The following is a 24801-nucleotide window of genomic DNA, read 5'->3' on the forward strand; positions in this document are numbered from 1 at the left end:
GACTTCGGTTTCCTGTGGCCTGGTTGTGTTCCTTTCGGACCAAGCCTGGAACTCCATTGGTGGCTTTGACACATGGGGGCCTGGAACAACAAGGTGATTTTGGCTCCTCTCTGGACTTCTTCCTGAACTTTTCCTTGCACTGGTGGGACGCCAATGATTGGCAGCTTCATTCCCAGTGTTTCGAGTGTTAGACTTCCTATAGGGCTTGGTCCATCTGGACCACTTCATGTCCAGGGCAAACTGCTCATGGTGTTGTTCCTCGGCTGGCTCCTGGTTTTCTCTCGACGCAGCAATGGATGCGTTCATCCAGGTCTGGCCGTTCATGGGGGCTGCCTTTCTCCATGATACATAGGACTTTCCATCAGACCAAGCTTCTGAGACTCGTGTTCGCATCACTGTTGAGAAGTCAGCTGTGGTTCCCTCTACATCTGGGGTTTGTCGTGCGAAGACCCGTTACTGCTTCCTGCCTCTAGGTTCGTCCTTTGGAATCCGGCTGGGATCCAACACATGTTGATGTTTGAGAGTTGCTGCTCAAGAGTTGCCCTGGGACTGTTGGACACTGGGCACTAGGTGATTTTCTCTGCACTTCCGGAGGGCCTGACATTACTGGTGTCTGGAGAGGCATTTTGATCTCTTTGCGGCCCATGTCATAGGCATCCTGAACTCCTTGGCTCAATTGTTTCTTTCTAGGTAAGTCTTTCCGGTCTATTTTTGTCTTCAGGTCCACCATTTCCGTGACTTATGTTCCCTCTCAGGGCTCTTGCGTTGGGACAAGCCTCTCGGTCTGCAGGCTGCTCTGAGGTATGCATCTTTTGAGACCCCTGCTTTGCAGTATTTCTTGTTCTGGGACATATAGGTTGTCTTTTGTTTTCCCTGGGGACTAGCCAGTTAACGGAGATTAGTCTCCCGGGCAGCTTTCAGCTAAGCTGGTTTTTCCTCCTCTGTCTCATGGCTTTCCACCAGATCTCAGATATTCGCACGGTTGATGTGGTGGTTTTTCTCTTTTTCCCTTGACAGTGTTTCCTTTTTCAGTATCACGCAGAACGAAAATCATTTCTTCGTCTGTGTCATACTCTTATTTTACTGATAGGCCACATCTCTGGGTGGCTGGTTGTCTACGGTCCTTTATCGGTGTGACTTGATTTCTTCATTTCTCTGCCCGTGGGTGGCTATTGATTTTATATATGCATCCATGTAAGGCAGTCTTTGGCTCCTTTGGAGCACTGCAGTACTGGGGACTCTGGTATCCGATGGGTCCCTTACGGATATTCTCCTAGCCGCAGATCGGTCTAGGGCAGGCTTCCCCAAACTCCGGCCCTCCAGATGTTGCCGAACTACAACTCCCACGATTCTCAGCCTATTTCATTCATAGTATCATGGGAGTTGTAGTTCAGCAATGTAACGGAACGCAGTATATTAGTCCACGAGATCCGTTGGTATCCTCAGGAAATCCACAGTCAAGACAGAAAGCACGGCAATATTCCCCATCCTCCCAATAACCGGACGAAACACAGTTTGGGAGTCAACTAACTCGGTTTATTCACAGGCAGTATATTTATACAGTTCCCCATGCAAGGGGCTTCCAGACAGTAATTCCAGGGGATTTCTCCCAACATGCACTGTGACCTTCCCAACAGGCATTGCTGCACGAGAAGGATACTTCCACTAAAATGGACGCTTAAGTGGATTATCTCCTCGTGCAGCAAAACCGACAATTGACATTAAAATACACAATTCACGCAATATTCGGTACTTTATAATAATTGAACGTTCGGTAGATAGCTGGGGTCGGAGCGCACACTTTGTGAGAATACCGCTCCGATCCCAGCTGAATTGACCGAACGCCGCACATAATACAATAAAACATTAAAGTGGGTTTGAAAGTACCGAATAAGTACAGGACACATAATGCACCGAACGCGGGGCTCCCGAACGCTCTGAAAGTCCAGCGGTGTTCAATCATCGAGTAGCCGTTTTCCGTTCCAGGCTCTCGACGACCGAACACCGCTGCAAGGACAAAGGATCCAAGATGGCCGACCGCCGCATGGTCGGTAGCCGATCGGCGGCCATCTAGGAGAGCCTTGAAATACCGATTGCAACCGGGGTGTACTCGGTTACTTGGTGCCACACGACTGGTGAAGGTGTGGTCTATCTGGGGAGCCCACATTCGTACGGCGAACGGCTGTACATAGCATTATCACAGGTAACGACTTGCAGTATACATTCCGCCTATGGACAACCTACGCTGCATATAAGTCAGAAGTGGCTAGGTTTGCCACAAGCAACATCTGGAGGGCCGGAGTTTGGGGAAGCCTGGTATAGGGAGTCGATTTTTTTTTTCCATACGTTTTATTTTGTTCTCACTCCCATGTTTCTTCTGCGTTTATGTCTGGATGTTAAAATAGCAAATATGAATCCTCCTGTCTTGCCATAAAATTAGGGATTATTCTAGCCTTGGTGAAGGAATAATCTAAATTTCATTAAAGACAGGAGGCAAATATTTTCCACCATGTTTGTTTTGACATTTCCCTCCCTGGTTTGTGAGTTATTTTGGGGGTATTTGTTGTGATTTTGTATTGTTTCTGTCATGTGTTTGGTTGAATTTTACTGTTATTTGGTACTAGTTGCCTGTTTGAGTTATTCATTATGTCCTAACGTACTGCAGTACTAATGTATTTTGTATGACATTCTGCCTTGGCAGTTTACTTTCACAATATTTATTTTTTCTTGCAGTGTAATCGGGTTTTCTTCTGGTTCTTGCGGTTTCTCGTTTGATTGTGCCCGCTACAGATTGGCTCAGTTGGATTTCATGCTCTCCTGCTTGACCTCAAAGAAAGAAGAAGTGGGAGGGTCTGCCTGAGAGTTTTCTTCTACTGTTCTTTTGTTCTGATTGGTTGTTTCTGAAAAGTTATGTTAACTATTTCTTTGCTGCTGGAGGTATCAGTAAAGAAGATAAAGCAAATATGCGCCTCCTGTCTTTAATACAATTTAGATTATTCCTTCACCAAGGCTAGAATAATCCCTAATTTAACCTCATGTCACCAATGGCTTTTCTATAAGAATCAATGGATTGAACAGAGATCATCAAGCCTGATTTTCTCACAAAAGGCAGATCTGCTGTAGAAAGGAAACTGTACAGGTGCTGAACTACATGCTAATTTAATTTTCCAATTTATTTTAAACAAAGTAAGGCCCTAAATCTAAGCATTGCGATGAACACATAACGTTTAAATTTCTTTTTAAAGTTAGAGTGTTCCTTTATATAGCAGATATATCCTTAGTAGCCTGTTATATCTTCACACCACGTTTCCCAACACCATCTCTAATTTACACCCTACACTTTTATATATGCCCCATCCCTAACCCCATCCAAAAGACCTGCTAATATAACCAAAGAGTCTCCAGTCATTGCAAAATCTGTTGCAAAAGCATCACCACCATTTGAATCTGTAATTTTGTTTGTAATTACTAATTTCTATTGTACAGCTTTGTAAAGTGTGTTAATGCTTTATAAATAAATCATTATATACCCCCTTACCACCATGAATATTTAATCAGAGAGATCTGCATGTTTTAAAAGCAACCCTCTAAAACAAAATTAAACTATTAATTGTGTAAACAATTTATATGCATCTCTGCTTCAGTAATCACATCCTAATAAAACACCCCTGGCAATGATTCCAACACCGTGTTGTAATTACAAAGCTAGTACAGATGGTCACACCTCGAATGGCTACATAAGAGAAGAACTCAGAAGTCTATGGAAGCAGAACATGTTTATTTATTTATTTTCCGTTGTAAAAATGTAATTAATCAAACAGGAGAAGAAGTATGTGATAATAACATATTTGTATTACAGCCATTATAGCTTAACACTGGCCGTCCAGCTGTTGGAATCCTTAACCAGAATACTTTGCCAGCCATTGGGATATCTATTCAAAAGACAGCTGTATGGCCATGGTCGGCTACTCCTAATATATAGCAACAAATATAGAACTGTCCTTGCATGCTTTAACATTAATGTGATAGGCTATAAAAATGTACAGACCTGACACGTGTTACAGCAATGCAGATGGTGAGATCTTTTTCTATCAATGTGTCTTATCATTTTTAACCTACACCTTAGCTAACAGTCCACCCACGTAAGAAAGAAGAATTACCGTAAAATGTCAAGAACCCTAAAAAAAAAAAAAACCCACTAATTTAAAAATTATATATTACGGTTCCTGCAGTCCATTGTTTCAAATCGTATTATCTTTTGAGTTAATGAGTTGTGATTCCTAGTATATGACAGCTCCCTTCTCTGGCTATTAACCAGAAGATCAATATTAAGCAACTTAAAAAAGTAGCACTGTCACCGTCAGTAGACTTTGCAGAATCCCAAAAAGGTAGGGAGGCTCGGTAGACAAAGTAAAAAAAAAACACAATATTGATCTTCCTAACCAAGAAGGTTGATAGCCAGGGAAAGGAGCTGACAAACAAGAAATCACAACTCATTAACTCAAAAGATAATAATATTTGAAACAATGGACTGCAGGAAGTGTAATATATCATTTTTAATTTAGTGGGGTTTTTTTAGGGTTCTTGACATTTTACGGTAATTCTTTCTTACTTGGGCGGACTGTTAGCTAAGGTGCACTTGAGGACTGCAGGAACAGTAATGCACTGTGTTTTTTTTTTTTTTAGATCACCTGCTCCCCTTCGATCGCATGGGAATAGGTGTTTTTACTCACCCCCATGTGCTGGTCTCACTGTGACTGGCTCGATCTCTACGGATGAGATGATCAATCGTGATTGATGTGCAGCACTGGGCTAAGAAGCACCGCTAGCGGCTGTCGGAGTGACTGTCACTATAGGTGTTACTAGGCAGCAATGTAAACACTGCCTTTTCTTTGAAAAGTAAGTGTTTACATTAAAAAGCATGCAGGACGAGGCTTTAGACACCAGAGCCACTACATTAAAGGATTACTATAGGGTCAGGAACACAAACATGTATTCATGAATATTGATTGAATATTAACTCCCATGCTACTGGTACTTGTATAGTAAGAGTATCACCAATTCAGAATATATTGCTCTGGTCTGTGGAATCTGATCATATTGCATCAACTCTTGTCTACAGCCATACCTCTGTGGCCATCAGTTTACACATTGTTTAGTTCACAGTTTAAACAGCAGAGAAATCTAGTTTAAAAAAAAACACATGTTACATCATTGCATTGCTAAACCTGAATTGCTAGTCATGGGTTTGGCCAATTTCTATTTTATCACTAGAAGTGATCTGACAAAGTCTGTACATTGAAACACACCTTTCGCTGTATCTCAAAGGTTCTTAATCATTTTTGTCAGGGACCCACATTATGTATGTGGCATTAGCTTTGTGATCCATTCTTGAATTGTAAAATTATCTCAAGTATAATATAAGAAACACTAAAATTATATATATATATATATATATATATATATATATATTTCACTGTATCACATGGTTCTCTTATAAGCTAGGGAAATTATGTTCCTTACATTAAATAACTCACTGCACTTTGACCGGATGAGTACTGTGTGTCCATTATTATCAATAGTTAGTGGTGGGGTAGTGTAGGGAATAAAAGAACATTACTTTTGAAAATTTCATGTATTTTTTTTCTGCACGTTTTCTTTCAGGGAATATGAAAATACACCATGCTTGCAAAAGCTGCAGACCTGCTGTCTGCAACCTATGGAATCTGTCCCCTCCTGCCTCCTTCATAGACACAGACTTTTCAGTTTGTGCCAGGAAATACATCAATCAGAGGCTTCTCACTGAGCATGCACCCACCATAATGGCTTGCCAGTGCTATGTCAGGCACACTAGTCCAGGCATATGCAACCTTCAGCACCCCAGATGTTTTGCCAGCATTATGGGTGTAAAAACCTTATGGTGGATGTAGTCCACAACATCTGGAGTGCCGAAGGTTGTCCATCCCTGCTCTTGTGTGACTGCCGCTTCTGATAGTTCTGTCGAGCTAATGGAACCCAAAGAAAACCTCATTGGCTGTTGCCCAGGTGTTTGCCGCCTCTAAAAAGAAGTATATTGAAATCACCACTTTTATAAACTGTCACAAATATGACAAACTCCAGACACATAAAGCACTTGAGCAAGCTGAAGTGCTTTTATGTGTCAAGTGTTCATATAATGTTTAGTGTTCGTGTGGGTGCTAATGACCAATGAGCAGTTAAAGGGACAGTATAGGCACCCAGACCGCTGCATCTCATTGAAGTGGTCTGGGTGCAGTGTACCTTTTCTCTTAAACCTGAAATTAAACATTGCAGTTTTAGAGAAACTGCAGTGTTAAAACTGCCCCTAGTGGCTTGGAAAAAAAAACAGAATATGAGAACAATGAGAACGGCAAAAGCCTAGAGAGGAAATCAGTAGCTTGCCCTTCGTTAGTCCCCACTCAGGTCTCAAAATGTTTTTTGCTCATTTGTGCCATTACAAAGAGAACCTATATCAATTGCATATCAGACTGACCAACATGCTGGCAAGTCATCTCTGTACAAGAGATACAGCAACCCCAGACAATAATTTCTGCCTTCTTTGGGCATACTCAGCGAGGTGTAGCCCTCTGGACACAGTGAGCATGGGGTCCGTGTCTGGATTTATTAGTTTATATCTACCACACAGCTGCTAATAGAGCTTCCTACAGTAACAAAACTGAACATCCATCAAAACCCCATAGGAAAGCATGGAGTCAATGCTATCCTATGAGGAAGGCCTAATGTTGACCGTGCATGGACATTAGGTCGTCTCCCCCCGGCATTGGATTAAGTTAGCAAATTGTAAACACCGAGCGAGGAACATCGTCACTGGAATGAGGTAAGTGAAACAAAGGGGTTTTAAACTCTACGCCACTAGTGCTTTGCAAAACCTAGCAATAGTCCTGCTATATGAAAACGTTAAGGAAACTTTAAAAGGTGAGTAATGTTTTATTAGTTGTATGATTGGTTAATGAATTATCTATAAATGCATGAGAAAACAGGTGGTAACAAGGTACCAATCCCCTGATATTATTAAAAATGTATCACTTTTAAAAGCTCAACTACAGCAAGTAAGCAACTGGTATTTGATTATTGTGCTTATTATTTATGATACATGTATTCTTAAAGGGGTACTTAGCTGGAGTAATCATTTAAACAGGAACTGTGAATAATTGACCCTTTCAGACTTCTACATTTCTGCACAAAAGAGCTGAGCTATAAAAAATAGGGGAGATCATATTGCAATTCTGATATTGTGCAGTACTCCTGTCAATGCTCTGGTTTAGTGAATTACCCAAACTCACTTTTTATTTTTGCTGAACACAGATTTCAGTTCTGTACAATCTTTTCAAAACATAACACACAATTATAAGAAGGGCAACAGCTTTATTGATTTATTTTACCAACAGTTTAACTAGCCTAAGCAAGGCTGGCTTCACAAAACTGTGCTTGTCCTACAAAATAATGGTTTTAATACACAAACAAACATAAATGGTAGGGGTATTAAGAAACGACCAGGAGGTATGCTGGGGCACAGAGAGTCCAGGCTGAGCACTCTCTCTATATTGGGATTTATTATCTCACATGACCAGGCAGCTGTCACACCTCCACCATGTGGATACACTCTGCACCGAATAACCACTTCTATAGTTCGGAACCGCGATGTTAAACCCCCTCCCCCGCTAAGGGTTAATGCCTTCGATATGGTTGCACTGTGGCTCTTACCCCTGGCCAGGGCTCCCGGAATCCGCCACATTCCGCCACCGGCTGTCCTAGTTCAAGGACTTCAAAGTCCGCCGCGCATGCGCAACCAACCCGGTACCATAGACACCCACGCGTCACGTTACAGAGCGTCTACGATTTCATCAGGGAAAGGAATAAGGCGGCTGGCGCTGCAGGAAGTGCGTCTTGTTGTTAAATACTGAATGAGTGCTTGCATCACTGCACTGGGCAGTGTGTACTGATTGACAGGGTTAATTCACTAAAGTGAATTCCAAGTTCCAAGGTACAAACTGGAAACATTCTGTTAGTATTTTGTAGGACAGTCACAATTCTGTGAAAGCAGCCTGGCTTAGCTTACTTAAAGCGGCACTGTCATGCCGAATCCCGTTTTTTTTTTTTTAACCCCCCTCCCGCCTCCACTACATCCAATCGACCCCCTAGTCACCCCCAAATGCCCCTATGCCCCCCACATTACCTCTTTTTAATTCTTTATCTTCTGCCCCGATCTATATTCAGGGCGCCGCCATCTTTGTCTGGGTAGGTGAAGTCCCTGTGGGACACGTCATCTACCCACACTACACAGACTGTGAGATTCCCGCACATGCCCAGTGAAACACCTGGACATGCGAACGGGAATTTCATCCATTCATTCATTCATCAGACAGACGAATGAATGAATAGAAAAAATCAGACGAACAAACTAACACTGTGTATCAGTGTTAGTTTGTTCGTTCAGTTTATTACAAGGAGGGAGCTACCGGCGTGCAGCTCCCTCCTTGTAATATGTAACTATAGAAGCGGCAGGGAGCAGTGCTCCTCGACACTTCCTAAGCCCCCCATGTCCCCCCCTCACTCTATGGGGGTCAATATGACCCCCATAATAGCACAAGGGAGATTAAAATCTCCCCAATACCCCTACTCGCTATACCGCGAGTAGGGGCATGTCCACTAAACAGTGAGCAGCCTGTGGCTGCTCACTGTAAAAACAAAAACAAAATGGTAATAAGGGGGGGACCTACTGCCCCCCCCCCGGCCCCCACCCCTGCGCGGTGGGTGGGGGCCCTAATAAAACAATAAGGGGGGGGGACCTATTGTCCTCCCCCCCTGGCCCCCACCCCTGAGCGGTGGGTGGGGGCCCTAATAAAACAATAAGGGGGGGGACCTATTGTCCTCCCCCCCTGGCCCCCACCCCTGAGCGGTGGGTGGGGGCCCTAATAAAACAATAAGGGGGGGACCTATTGTCCTCCCCCCCTGGCCCCCACCCCTGCGCGGTGGGTGGGGGCCCTAATAAAACAATAAGGGGGGGTGACTTATTGTCCTCCCCCCTGGCCCCCACCCCTGAGCGGTGGGTGGGGGCCCTAATAAAACAATAAGGGGGGGACCTATTGTCCTCCCCCCCTGGCCCCCACCCCTGCGCGGTGGGTGGGGGCCCTAATAAAACAATAAGGGGGGGGGGACCTTCTGTCCTCCCCCCCGGCCCCCACCCCTGAGCGGTGGGTGGGGGCCCTAATAAAACAATAAGGGGGGGGACCTACTGTCCTCCCCCCCTGGCCCCCACCCCTGCGCGGTGGGTGGGGGCCCTAATAAAACAATAAGGGGGGGGACCTACTGTCCTCCCCCCCTGGCCCCCACCCTTGCGCGGTGGGTGGGGGCCCTAAATGAACCCCCCCCCCATCAAGGTGAGTAGGGGTCCCAAGCCCCTAGTCACCCCCCACCCAAAACATTCTATCCCCTACCTACCCCCCTCACCCTAAAAATAGTGAGGGGGGAATAAAATAACTAACCTGTAAAAAAACAAAAATTAAACTTACCATTTGACGTCTTCTTTTTTCTAAATTCTTCTTACTTCAGCCCCCCAAAAGGCCAAATAAAAATCCATAAACCCGTCGCACTTTAAAAAAACAAAAAAACAAAAAACGAGCGCAAACAAAAATTAATCCATCTTCACCCATGGAGGGCACGCCGCGTACTGAGCTCCGCAGGGCGGGTCAAGGCTTATAAAGCCTTGCCCCGCCCTGCAATTAGGCTTAGAACACAATGATTGGTTGGTTTAAGCCAATCAGAGTGCTCTGTGTCATTTTACACAGCGTGGGAAAATTCCAAAGAACTTTCCCACGCTTGTAAAATGACACAGAGCAGTGTGATTGGATGGATTTCAAGCCATCCAATCACGGTGCTCTGTGTAATTTTACACAGCGTGGGAAAATTGAACTTTCCCACGCTGTGTAAAATGACACAGAGCACTGTGATTGGATGGTTTGAAATCCATCCAATCACAGTGCTCTGTGTCATTTTACAAGCGTGGGAAAGTTCTTTGGAATTTTCCCACGCTTGTAAAATGACACAGAGCACTGTGATTGGATGGTTTGAAAACCATCCAATCACAGTGATCTGTCATTTTACACAGCGTGGGAAAGTTCTTTTGAATTTTCCCACGCTGTGTAAAATGACACAGAGCACTCTGATTGGCTTAAACCAACCAATCATTGTGTTCTAAGCCTAATTGCAGGGCGGGGCAAGGCTTTATAAGCCGTGACCCGCCCTGCGGAGCTCAGTACGCGGCGTGCCCTCCATGGGTGAAGATGGATTAATTTTTGTTTGCGCTCGTTTTTTGTTTTTTTGTTTTTTTAAAGTGCGACGGGTTTATGGATTTTTATTTGGCCTTTTGGGGGGCTGAAGTAAGAAGAATTTAGAAAAAAGAAGACGTCAAATGGCAAGTTTAATTTTTTTTTTTTTACAGGTTAGTTATTTTATTCCCCCCTCACAATTTTTAGGGTGAGGGGGGTAGGTAGGGGATAGAATGTTTTGGGTGGGGGGTGACTAGGGGCTTGGGACCCCTAGTCACCTTGATGGGGGGGGGGTTCATTTAGGGCCCCACCCACCGCGCAGGGGTGGGGGCTAGGGGGGGAGGACAGTAGGTCCCCCCCCTTATTGTTTTATTACGGCCCCCACCCACCGCTCAGGGGTGGGGGCCGGGGGGGAGGACAGTAGGTCCCCCCCCCTTATTGTTTTTATTAGGGCCCCCACCCACCGCGCAGGGGTGGGGGCCAGGGGGGGGAAGGACAATAGGTCCCCCCCCCTTATTGTTTTATTAGGGCCCCCACCCACCGCGCATGGGTGGGGGCCAGGGGGGAGGACAATAGGTCCCCCCCCTTATTGTTTTATTAGGGCCCCCACCCACCGCTCAGGGGTGGGGGCCGGGGGGGAGGACAGTAGGTCCCCCCCCCTTATTGTTTTATTAGGGCCCCCACCCACCGCGCAGGGGTGGGGGCCGGGGGGGAGGACAGTAGGTCCCCCCCCTTATTGTTTTATTAGGGCCCCCACCCACCGCGCAGGGGTGGGGGCCAGGAGGGAAGACAGTAGGTCCCCCCCCCCCCCCAATCTTTAACCCCCGCGCAGGGGAGGGGGGGGTGTTTATTAGTTTTTTTTTTGTTTTTTGTTTTTTACAGTGAGCAGCCACAGGCTGCTCACTGCTTACTAGACATGCCCCATCTCGCGGTATAGCGAGTAGGGGCATATTATTTACTAATACTAAGTAATCTTTACTTAGTATTAGTAAAGTTGGCTGAAAGACCAATTCAGGTATTTTAGCCTTTTAGTAGATAGCTCCCTGATACCGTGGGAATTAGGGAGTTATCTACTAAGCGGCTGCAAGATGCAGCCGCGGCAATGAATAGGATCGGAGTTTCATTCATTAGAATGAAATTCCGATACAAACAAAGTACCGAATTGCATCCTAACACCAATGGAGAAACAGTGCTCATTCTGTTAGGATGCAATTCGGCAGTTTTGCCGGCGTTTTGTCTAAGTGACAGGACGTTCGGCAATACTGACAGGAAGCATTGTGGGAACAGGGAGGAAAGCTAGGGATCATGGGAAAATTGCTCTGACCAGCGGAAATGAAGCACACTTTGCTCCTCCGCTGGTCAGAGCTGGTCAAGCGGAGGAATCCCATAAGACAAAGAGTCCCTACTTTGTCTTATGGTTTTAAAGAAAACTAAAGAAGACAGGAAGAAAAGAAGAACAGATCCTGAGAGAGGGGGAGAAGAGGAAGAGATTGAGGAAAGGTAAGTTCGGCATGACAGTGCCGCTTTAAAGGGACTCTCCAGTGCCAGAAAAACAATCCGTTTTCCTGGCACTGCAGGTTCCCTCTCTCTCCCACCCCCCAATCCCCGGTTGCTGAAGGGGTGAAAACCCCTTCAGTTACTTACCAGAGGCAGCGACATGTCCCACGTCGCTGCTTCTTCCTCCGCCGCCGCTCCTCCTTCTGACTGCGTCGGCCGGTGGGCGAGACTGATCACGCCCACTGGCCAGGGAGACCTAATGCGCTGCCGCGCATGCGAGCTCTCTATAGGAAAGCATTGAAATGCTTTCCTATGGGGAAATGAGCTTTCTGCCATATGGTCTCAAAGGCAACGTAACCAATCTGGCAAATGTCAATGTGAAAAAACTGAAAAATGTAACATGCTATATTTGACCATGTAACTTTCCATAACACCATAAAACCTGTACATAGGGGGTACTGTTTTACACGTGAGACATCGCTGAATACAAATATGTCTTTTTTATTGCAGTAAAAGCAAACAGTATTATGACCTTCACAGTTAGAATGTCACGTAGAACTAAACATTTTTTTTAAACTTCTTATTTTCTCCCATTTTTTAATATTTTATTCATATTAAATTATGTTCCATACCTAAATATTTGATGTTAAATGAAAGCCCTGTTTCCCCTGAATAAAATGAGATATAATAAGTGTGGGTGCACATAACATAAAAGAGGCGAATTACGCCTGAACAGACACATAGCGCAAATTCAAGTTTTTGCTTACGTTTTGTTTTGATCATAACGTGTACATTTGGCTCAGTCCTTAAGGGGTTAATGTATGCTAAAAAGGATTTCACATCCAAGATTTATTCCAGAATATCAAAGAGATTTTGTATTTGGTGTTTCAATATCAAGGAAAATCCTTTATCAGCTTCCATCCTAAATATTCAGAGATTCTTACAGTTGGGTTTAGCAAAAGGATTTCTTCCATAAGTTTCTTCTCGTTTAGACGTTTGGCTTCTAATATTCTAATTTCCAGTTTTTTTAAAGCAGTGTCTCATTTGGTGCCAGCCATCAGGGAAACTTTTCCACCATGAGATCTTAATCTAGTGTTAACAGCATTATGTGAGCCTCCCTTTGAACCACTAGAAAAAACATCACTCAAGATTATTTCAAAACATTGTTTTTGGTGGCAATTACCTCTGCAAAATGTGTGAACTTCAGGCCCTTAATTCAGGTTATGCTTTTTTGATTTTCCATCTGTCAGGATTACAGAATGATCCAGCACGTAGAATTGTGTAACACAGTGGACTGATAGGTAACGTATACCAGACCTTAGAATGGCCGTACTAATGTACCAAAGAATAGTCAGGAATAGCCAAGGTCAAGGGAAACAGAAAGATACACAACAATAAGGAAAAGCCAGGAGTCAGGGATGCCAGAAAACAGGGAAGTCAAAAACAATGCCAAAGTCAAATAACCAGAATTACCAGAATCAATAACGCACTCTCGGACAACCACAAGGGAAACCACGACAGGTCACTGATCAGGATGAGAACTGGGCCTAAATACCCTTCCTCTAGGTCTGATAGGCTGTAACCGGCCTTTGACCCCAAAAGGCAGTTACCAGGTTCCTATTTGCAAAATTGCTGCTCAGCGTTAACCCTTCTGTGGATTTGGTTGCTACTCGGCACAACTTTTCCTGTGTGGACAGTAAATGTAATTAACCACATTTTTATAAGCGGATGAATACGTGACACCATCAGGACAAAGTAGTTTTGAAACTTGATACATTTGTTAACATTCAATCAAGAAATAATTGATAATTCTACATGCTTTTTGCCAACACCATTCTAATACCTTAGAAGAAAAGTTTCGTTGCCTTGACGTTAAAAGATCGTTGACACGAACGCACCCTACTCCAGGAGTGTGCGTGATGTAGTTGTGGTGGTGAAAGGGTTAAAGTTCACTATTTGTCTGCACTAGACCAGAAATAATTATAAAATCCCACTTAACACCACCCACATTTAACCATAATACTATAAATATAGGTATTTTAACGCTGCCACCACCAAAACTATTTATAAATGGGGTGCCTCAGTCCCCCAGCTAACTTAATAAAATCTAAGCAATTGCAAAGCACTAATTAGTCTCTTCAGGTAACGTGATTATTTACCAGACAAAGGCAGAACTAAATAAAGGAATATTTATTATGAGCAAAAATAGTCACAGTGCATACAAAAAATAGATGATAAACAAATGATTTACACCAACAACAGATAAAAACAAAAGGGATAAAATAACAGAAGTCCTAATCATTTACCCAGGTTTTCAAAGTAAAACTTCTGCCCAGTGGGTCTGGGTCTCTGGCAAGGAACATGGTGAGTCACTCAAAATTAGGTTTTGGCCCCAAGCAAGTACAATACACACTTCAGTATCATTTGATATATACCCTGTGGATTACCAAGCCTTGCCCAGAGGTGGAGATAAGGCATACCTATAGTAACTAAGAGTGACCCTTTGTGTTCCAGACCAATAACAATCCAAATGGAAACATTTGGTTCTATCTCCTCTTATGTACTTGCCACAGAAATAATAATTGCATCTATGAATTTGTTACCATCTTTCAATTCCATATATATGTCACACCCCTTACTTGTGACCCAATATAGCAGACATCACAATCCCTTCTCCTATGATTAAGTTACGCAAATCATGTTCAGTCTTGATTAGAAGATTCTGCTTGTCCCATTCTAAATATATTAAAAATAAGGCTTAATTATTCATCTGTGGGTAAGTATTAATGTTTCTTTTGCATATGATACTGAAACACAAGGCTACTGGCCATTAACATATCAAAGGGCCCCTATCTAAAAGGGGATCTAGACATATGGCAAATTAGAGAGTTAGAAAATTGTATAAATGTTGTCTGTATTTCAGTGTGACAATAACCATGTAAACAGTAGTCCATGTAATCCCTCATCACCTGTCTCCCCCCTCTCTCTCTTTTGTACCCTTTACCCTTCCCAATGTTGTTGAAATGGAAAATTCAAAACCAAATAAAATTAAAATTACAAAAATAAAATAAAAAATAGAGAGTTAGTTTATATTCAAACCAGACTTCCAGGCCACTTATGTGTGACTTCTCACACCTTACAGAGTAGCTCTGTTGGGGTCCCAGCAGCTTCAAATAAGAATTTAGGCTGTAAACCTTCTGCCCTCCCATACAATCAAATTAACCCCTTTTGGAATTGACAATACCACCTCTACCAAGCAGTCAGTTCATCTATGCACTACACAAATTACAATACATAACAATATTCCATAGTGCAACAACAATTATGCACCCTTGCCGTGACAATTGTTACTCCAATACTTTAAAAGTACAATGTCCTTTAGAAAATCTAACAGACCTTTTGTACTTTTTAAGGGCACAAGAAAAGATTTTATGGCATCTAAGGGTTCACTAGCCAGATGGTTAAAGAATTCTATTAATTTGGCATATTTATTTTCAAAGGTTTCTCCACCTAAATCCACTAAAGCACATTCCACTAGACAAGGCCCAAGACATGTCCACGTCTTGGGCCTTAAAGGGATACTCCAGGCACCCAGAACACTTCTGCCTATTGGAGTGGTCTGGGTGCCAATTCCCACTACCCTTAACCATGCTAGTGTAATTATTGCAGTTTTCATAAACTGCAATATTTACCTTGCAGGGTTAAGTCCTCCTCTAGTGGCTGTCTATCAGACAGCCACTAGAGGGACTTCCATGTTTTTAGAACACGAAAAGTGTGTTATACGACGCTGGACGTCCTCACGCTATGTGAGGGCCTTCCGCGTCACCGAAATCCCCATAGGAAAGCATTGAATAATGCTTCCTATGGGGCGGTCTATTGCGCGTGCGTGGCCATTGCAGCATGCTCATGCGACGTCAGAGGAGAGTAGGCAGAGCCTGACCCAGCGCCAAGGGACATCGGCACTGGACTCTGGTTAGTCACTGAAGAGGTTTTAACCACTTCAGCAACTTGGGAGGGAGAGGGGAACTACAGGGTCCTGCAGTGCCAGGAAAACTAATGTTTTCCTGGAACTGGAGAATCTCTTTAAGGGCTTCAGCTACACCTTCGCAAATATGTGCTGCAGCCACTTGGTCGTCTTGACACGTTTTCAAAACATTACAGGTTAGACATAGTGGCCTTGGAAGAAGCTACATGTGGGCGCAAGGTGTTAGAAGCAATGGTTAAATGAGTCCCAACTTTAAGGATTGCTTTTGTTTACCCTGTTGTAATGCACTGCCTCTTATCTGAAGGGAAAAGCATACATTTTTACTTACCATAAATGTATTTTTCCTTAAGATTAGAGGCAGTGCAAACTTGCCTCCCTTTTTTCTAATAATGTTTTTTGCAGTTATCCCGCTTTTGTATTTTCTGGGGAGCCGGTGTGTAAAAGGCACTTCATAGTGCCAAAGAAGATTTGAGGGAGGTTCTAAAAATGTTTTGGGGTTTGCCTGCCTTTTTTCACCTTCAGATTAGAAATCCATGTTGTGATGTACTGCCTCTAAAAAAAAAAAAAGAAAAAGAAAAACACATTTACTGTAAGAGAGACAGAGAGGCACCAGGGCTGGATCATCTGTTTCTGAATAGGGAACCCATGCTGGAGGTCCGTGTATAAAGAACCGTGATGTGCTTAAAAAAAATCAGCTCTACTCCCAACATTAAGTCATGGCTAATGTATGGGGGGAAAGCTATACTGCTATAACACTAATTACACTAGAAGGAGCTATAACACTACAGGACAGGGAATCCTTGGCGTTGATACAATGGTGGTCTGCTACATTTACTTTTTACAGTGTGCACTATTCTTTTCTGTGTTTTTTTATTTTCGTGTGTGTGTGTGTGTATATATATATATATATATATATATATATATATATATGATATGCACTTCACACTGCACTGGATTATACCACTTAAAGCTGTACTATACAAGCCAATAAAGAAGGCTCCATAATAGGTAAGTGTAAATGTCTTACACCTAATTGATTTTAATATTAAGTTTGACATACTACACTATATTATCCTGTCTGTTCTGTCCTATATATCCAACGAGAATATCCATTATCAAAAGGGCGGCCTGCTGTATCTGTCAGGTCCCCTGCCCTCGCGGCGACCTTGTTTACCTCATCACAGTGAGCAGGGTCATCTTGCCCCTGACTCCAGACGGGCAGTGTGTCTGACGCACGCTTCAGAGCAGCTTCCTTATATGTATGCTGCACCCGGTCATGTGACCCAGCACACAGTGATGACCTCAGAGATCACAAGGGAGGGAAGAAACTCCTTCCATCTGTTGTGGTTAGCACTAATTGGAGATTAGCCAATCAGACACACCCTGTGTGTATATAAGCTAACCTCTACCTTGCCTCAGTGCCCTAGAGGTTGGATTAATTGTTGGAAAGCCTATGGACTGTTTGAATGCCTCGCATGCGCATTCCGCTCCACTCGGGAGCTGACGTCGGCGGGGGAGGAGAGGTCACCAGCGCTGGATTAAAGTAAGTAGCTGAAGGGCCAAGGGAGGGGGGACCCTGAGGGTGGAGGGTCCTAAGGATGCTATAGTGTCAGGAAAGCTTTAAGCTAAAACACTAATAGGATTAATTGGAGTCTATTCATTTATGTGTAAATACAGTTGTAATTTTGAGACTGGAGAAGTCATTGTAAGTTGCATTATCAGTCGCATTTGGATAAACCACTTGAAGCATTCATTGTGTTGATTGATTTCAACAGCTTTTGTTTGATTTGTTCATTTTAAACAGCTGACAACAAACCTAAAATTTCAATGGGGGTTGAATAATTTTGACCACAATTGTAAATGCCATATAGCACTTTAAATACATTCAGGATACATTTTGAACACATTAATTCATGTATATATATATATATATATATATATATATATATATACATATACCATATATAACTGTAAGTAAATTCAGGATAAGAATTTTAGTTTTGTGTAATAAGAAAAGTGGTTTTATTTAAGCTTCAGTAACTTTGCTAGGTATTGGGACTTAACTAGGGACTTAACCCTGCAATGTAAATATTGCAGTTTGTGAAAAATGAAATAATTACACTTGCAGGGTTAAGGGTAATGGGAGTTGGTATCCAGACCACTCCAATGGGCAGAAGTGGTCTGGGTGCCTGGAGTATCCTTTAACATTCTCCAGGAGGTAGGCATATCCGTATCCAAGTCTACCATAAATAGAGGACAAATACATAGGGTTCACCACAAGGTGTAAATCATTCATAAGCCTCAAGAATAGAAAAGGCCAGATTAGACTCTGCCAAAAAAATATCTATAAAAGCCATCCCAGTTGTGGAACAGCATTCTTTGGACAGGTCAACCTGTACCAGAATGATGGGAAGAAAAAAGTATGGAGAAGGTTTGGAACAGCTCATGAGCCGAATGATATCATATCATCTGTAAAACATTGTGAAGGGAGTGTGATGGCATGGGCATGCCTGGCTTCCAATAGCACTGGGTCACTAGTGTTTATTGATGATGTGACAGAAGCAGCCCGATAAATTTTGAAGTGTATAGGGATAAATTGTCTGCTCAGATTTATCCAAATTCAGCAAAGTTGATTGAACAGCGCTTCACTTTGCAGATGGAGAATGACCCAAAACATACTGCGAAAGCAACCCAGGAGTTTTTTAAAGGCAAAGAAGTGACATATTGTGTCAATCACTTGATATCAACACGATCCAGTATGCATTCCACTTACTGAAGACAAAACTCATGGCAGAAAGACCCACGAACAAACAGCAACTGAAGACCACTGCAGTGAAATTCTGGCAAAGCATCACAAACGAGGACACATTTTATTTATGATTGTGTTTGTTTTTTTCAAACACATTTGAGCCTGTGAAATAAGAGGACTGTGTATATAAATGGTGGCAGTTCCTAAACATTTTTGTTCAACCCTTTGAATTAAAGCTGAAAGTCTACAATTCAATTGCATCTCGGCTGTCTCATTTTAAAACCATTGTAGTGGCATACAAAGCCAAAATAACAAAAATGTTTGTTATGTCAGTTTCCAAATATTTCCGGAACTAACTATATGCTCCCGTATATATATATTAATTACTAAACAGCTTAACATATTGCCAAGCTTCACTACAAAGCAAACCCTGCATGTGGCAAATGTGCCTATGCCATGAGCTCCTGAAGGAGCCTGCTAGCTAGCCTTCTGCCCAAGGACTATGGGCCGTATCCAAAGACCCCATTTGGGAGTTAACCTGCCCGGCCTCCCCAAGCAGATTTGCCTTGGTCCCCCTGGTTCGGCACTTTCCCTTCTCTGGAATTGAACCAAACACTAGCTTCCTGGCGGCCATTAGTCCTCGGCGGTACTTAGCTGCGACTGCTATGGAACTAATTTCAGCATGAGGACTTCGTGGTTTCCGGTCACTTTAGCGGTACTTAGCCACAAATGTTATGGAACTGTTCTCGACATGAGGTGATTTTGCGGTTCCGGGCCAACTTGGTCCGGGGTTTTGAACCACTTTGAGACCCGCCAGGAGAGCACTTTTTGGAGGGAAGGTGCCTGAGACTAGGGGGGAACAAACGCTACCTGACAGCTAGGCAGAGCACCCCATATTTTGGATTCAGGAGCTCTTTCCTTTCTCTGGAATTAAACTAAACATTAGCTCCCTGGCGGCCGTTCGAATTAAGTAACCCACAAATAATCCTTAGCGGTACTTAGCTGCGACTGCTATGAAACAAATTTCGTCATGAGGGCTTCGTGGTTCCAGGTCACCTCAACGGTACTTAGCCAAGAATGTTGTGGAACTGTTCTTGGCATGAGGTGACTTTGCGGTTCCCAGACAACTTGGTCCGGGGTTTTGAAACACTTTGCGACCCGCCAGGAGAGCACTTTTTGGAGGGAAGGTGCCTGAAACCAAGGGGGGCAAATTTTAAATGAGAGCCAGGCGGAGCACCCCGTATTTCGGATGCAGGAGCTTTCGAAAGTTGAGCGCTATTTGGTCAACTTGGGCGCTCAGATCAAGGGATGTATGACATGTGGGGTTATTATATGTTATTGTGATGTTTTGGGGCACTTTTTATGTTTTTATCTTTTGTGTTTGGCTTTCTGTTCCTGGTCTTTAACTCAATTATCTCCCAGGCACAAAGATCTCTGGGAGGAGCTTGTATTGCATTGAACGCGTCGGGTATATAAGCGTCGTGTATATAAGCAGGCAACTTGGCCATAATAATCCAGTTCCTTTTCACCCTTCACTCAGTCTTGTCTAGTGTTTGAGTGGACCAGCTATACAGCTATACTCTCTGCAGGAGAGCTTCATCACTTGAAGCTGTATCCAGGACCCTGTTTTAAGGTGGGAACCCCGGCCAAGCTACTGCGGCTAGGGGCTGGAGTGCTGCTGGTGTCCCGGTGATAGCTAGGGAGAATCCCACTCTAACCCCAAACCCAGTAATCCTAAACACTCTTTATACCACAGCTGTATTAATAAAAAGGCAAAATTATACTGGGATCACATGAATCAACACCCTTGTTTATACATGCAAGCACCTTACCTGCATTTGCAATGCCAGACTGGCATTGTACACTGATGCCAGTTTGTTCTCTTTAATAATTCCCCACCACTTTACATTTATGTTATACTTAATTCAACCCCATTTGATGTATAAGTTGCTTGTTGGTTCCTTATTCCAAAATGCATTACTTTGCATTTATTTGTATTGAATCACATCTGTCACTTGCCTGCCCAGTGTCACGTTTTCATCCGCACATAAAAATGTGGTTAATGGCATTTACTGTCCTGACAGGAAAAGTTGTGCTAAGCAACATTACCGTCCTGATAGGAAAAGTGCCAAGCAGCAATAACGCAAATGGAAACCTGGTAATTACTTTTGGGGTCAAAGGCCGGTCATGGCCAATCAAATCCACAGGAGGGTGTAGCTGAGCAGCAATCATGCACACCTGGTAATTGCCTTTGAGGTCAAAGGCCGGCTACAGCCAATTGGATCCAGAGGAGAGATATTTAAACCCAACTCTCCTCTTGCTCATTGCCCTGTCGTGGTTTCATGCCTATGGTTATCCTAGAGTGCATTCCTGATCTTGATTTTTCTGGTATATGACTTTGGCTTTGTTTTTACTTCACTGAAATCTGGTATCCTTAACTTTTGGCTTTTACTCATCTTTGTGTCTGATTCTGTGTCCCTGACCTCGGCAAGTATTTTGACTATTCTTGGAGACGTTAAATCCGGCCATAATAAGGTCCAGTTATTCATTATCCTTAATCCTAGGTGTGACACAGTACTGTGCTGGATCAACTGGTAATCCTGACAATAGTAAAGGGGGTATAAATACACTAAAGAGGGTAATAAATTCAAAAGGGAGGGCTACAAAACACACAGGTGAAGACACTTTCTTTAAGGGGGAATGGGGGAGACAAAATGCATCTTCACCTGTGTAGCCAAAAATCCTTGCACTGGGCCTGAACACAATAACCACTTCAAATCACTGAACTTGTCTTGGTGCTTGGAGCAACCCTTTAACATACAAGAAGCAGAAGGAAAAGGAAACTGAGAAAAATATGACAGTGCTGCTTTAAGTAGAAGTGAGTTTAATGCTTAGACTGTTTCTTTAAGCATTTAACTATCAATGAAAAATTAAGCATTTCTAAAACTGTAGTAATCTGTAAATGCAATAATTTGGTGTATTCTTTTTAATCCCACATGCCAATTGCCTGAAATATATTTAAAAAATTGGTGAAAATACTTGAAGAAATACCTGTTTTGTATGGTAATATGTCTTCCTTTTTATAGATTCTATTTTCATTGACGTATCTCTTATAGTCACCCACCTATGTCTATTTCTATCCACTAATAACCTTAGATTGAGATAGTATGACAGTCAGAAAGCTTGGTAATGGAATGTCTTAACAGGACTGAAATTGGATCTGACACCAATTATCTTGATTATGGGAGTTTTGTACTGTGCTGCCTGCAGCAGGGGTGAGTGTGTAGATTGGGGGAGAAATGCTACTATTAATTTTAGCATTATCTTACCCAGATTGACATAGACCGGTGGATAGATTTGACCATGGATAGGTCTGGGCTAGAGTGAATCACAATCACAAATGATAAACACAGGTATGCTGTAGTGATTGCTTATGCTTTATTCAATTATTTTAGGATGTCTACTCTACAAAATCATGATTCGGCAACATTATACAAAACATGGACAACGTGATAGGGATAGATGAAGTGAAAATGTTTATTAAAGCAGCACTCTAACCCATGGCCCTTAAGCTGCAGTTACTGTGATCTGCCAATAGAATCCTTGTCTTAGTAAAGCATTGAAACATTGCTTCTCTGTGAGAAGCTCTCTCTAGTGCGTTGGACACTCATTTAAAGCCAGTGAGAAGGATACCCTTCTGCATGCTACTAACAGCATTAATAGAAGTTCCAGTTTCTCTTTAAATCTTACCTTTAAACTCGAATATATTGATAACACTTTTTTTTTAAACTTGACCTCCTGCCTTGTACCAAAATATGCTTTTCTCTTAAAGCCAAAGCCTCAAATCCCATCATGGCCACTAACTTTCAAGCATGGAGTCAATAGTACTAATTTTAGGTGCGAGCTCCCCACCTCACCCAGAGGGTTCTGCCTGACTACTAAGGATTATATTGCACTGCTACATAAAACCATGGCTAGCCTCCATTCTTTCTTTGTGGCAGACATTGATACGCCTATGAACTCTGTCACGCTCATATACAAGCATTTTGGGACAGAACGGGTGATCTTAAGGACAAAGTGAAATAAGTTATACTTTCACACAACCCGTCTCTTGGTGAAATTAACAACATTCCATATTACAGTTTAGTAGTAAGAAAATTAAATGGCGGATTTACCCCAAAACACCTGGAGAAACAAAATCCAGCTTTGGGCCTGTCTGAGGAAGTTTTAACAGACTCCCTGTTACCAGCAGTCACTGGCATCTTTAAGAAGATCTTGCCTAACTTACGTAGAGGAAAAATGGTAGATTGATAGAATTGATTGCTTACTTTGAACTGGGTTCATAGAGCTGGCAAGGACTCTCCTAGAGATTTTGTTCTTTGACTCCATTATTGTACTTCCATATTTTGCTAAGAGCTTCCTTAAAGATCTCCCTTACCTGTGAAGATGCTCTGCTACAGCTGTTTTAGGACTTAGCACCATTGAAAACAAGCATGAAAATAGTGGTAGTGTACTAATATTCATATATGTATGAAAACCCCAAAATAATAATGGGTATACATATATTAATAAGGATCTTCAAAACCAGATACTTAATAGTGTCTGTATAACCATTATTAATTTGGGGTTTTCACACATATATGAGTATTAGTACACTAAACCATTTTTCTGATTGGTTTTTATTGGTTACATAGTTTTTTTGCATTAATCATTGTGTGGGTGTACATGGAAGTACACCCTATCTTTCTGTTTTTTCACCTATGCAAGATCAGGGGCATAAAGAGCATCACTGATCAAGTATGCCTAGGGTCACACCTTCAAACTAACTGATTTTAAGGGGCCACTTCAGACCCCCAAAACATGTTTGCTTTATAAAAAGCTTTATGTGTGAAGAGTGTGTCCTCTTTTTTTCATTTAGCAAAAAGTGCAGATTTCAATAAAAAAAAAATGTAATACCCTAAATGACTTAATTGGAGAAACAGGAACCGGATGTGCGAACGCACGGATACTATATCTCAAAAAAGGCAAACAGGGTGTTACCCACCTAATGAGTAAAAACTCAATTGAAAAGGTTAAAAAATCATATTATCTTTATTTCATATGTTAAACAAAACAGAAAAAAATCTGTGTAAACAAAAATGTGCAAACAAACTGTGCTGGTGGTTTAAAAAGAAAGGGAAAAATATGTTTACAGTCTATGGTAGCCTTAAAAGATGAACAACTATTGGAAAGTAGCTTGTATAAACTGACACACTGTATATGGTGTCAGGATTAAAAAGTAGCTACTAATGTGTTATATGTTGCAAAAGAATAAGCATCCAGATTTACAGACTCAAATGGAACAGTTTAGAGGGAAATGGATAAGGGTAGACTTTAGTATCGTATTTGAAATAAACCACAGATAACTCTTTTTGGGCTTCAATAGAATTATAAAATCGAAATATGAATCAAAAGTAGAAGAGAGGGGACAGGTAAACCCCTTGTTATAAGAGATTTCCTTTAGAATTATCCTTTAGTAAGTAGAAAGCTCACATATATATATATATATACATATATATATATATATATATATATATATATAAATAAATAAAAGTATCTAGGGTGTTTAGCAGCCTATTACTTAGGTGGGTACTTCCCATCAACATCAGAGCATGCTAGATCCTAGTTGTGATACTAAATAAGGTTATATCTAGGTTGTACCTAGATCATATACTCCAGTTTGAAATTCAATAGAGTTATGTACCTTATACAGCAGGTTAAGTCGATCTAGAGGTCTAACTTGATTGTAAAACAAATTTCCTGGCTATCTCTCAATTCCTCTAATCCAAGAGGCTAGTTCCTAGGAGTCTGTAGTCAATAAGGTAGCTATCAAAGTTTTGAAACCGGGGTGCCTAACAGCAGCGTCTCCTCAGAGGCTAGTTTCTAAAAAGTCTGTAGTCAATTAGATTGCATTGTGGCTAATAAAGTTCCCTTTCTAAGTTAAAAATGAGATGCCTAACAGCAGCGTCTACTTTTTTAACCTTTTCAATTGAGTTTTTACTCATTAGGTGGGCAACACCCTGTTTTCCTTTTTTGAGATATAGTATCCATGTGTTCGCACATCCTGTTCCCGTTTCTCCAATTAAGTCATTCACGGTATTCTCCTTTTCTCCTATTATCTGGGTTATGCCCATATTACCCACCTAGTCCTTCCTTAACCTTTAGGCTAGCTTTTCTATCATCTGGGTCTCTCTCTTTTTCAATAAAAATTTACACTTTTACAA

General features: G+C 42.2%; 1 protein-coding gene across 1 annotated transcript in view; it reads right to left on the bottom strand.

The window, feature by feature from the left end:
* Window positions 1-7839, bottom strand: part of DELE1 (DAP3 binding cell death enhancer 1) — a 47256-nt gene extending 39417 nt beyond the window's left edge. Inside the window, exon 1 of the mRNA XM_063447916.1 lies at window positions 7744-7839. Coding sequence (XP_063303986.1) covers window positions 7744-7774 — 31 coding nt within the window. The 5' untranslated portion in view covers window positions 7775-7839. The remainder of the gene's footprint in view (window positions 1-7743) is intronic.
* Window positions 7840-24801: the final 16962 nt, after the last annotated feature.

The sequence above is a fragment of the Pelobates fuscus genome, chromosome 3, assembly GCF_036172605.1.
Source record: "Pelobates fuscus isolate aPelFus1 chromosome 3, aPelFus1.pri, whole genome shotgun sequence".
Taxonomy (NCBI): Eukaryota; Metazoa; Chordata; class Amphibia; order Anura; family Pelobatidae; genus Pelobates; species Pelobates fuscus.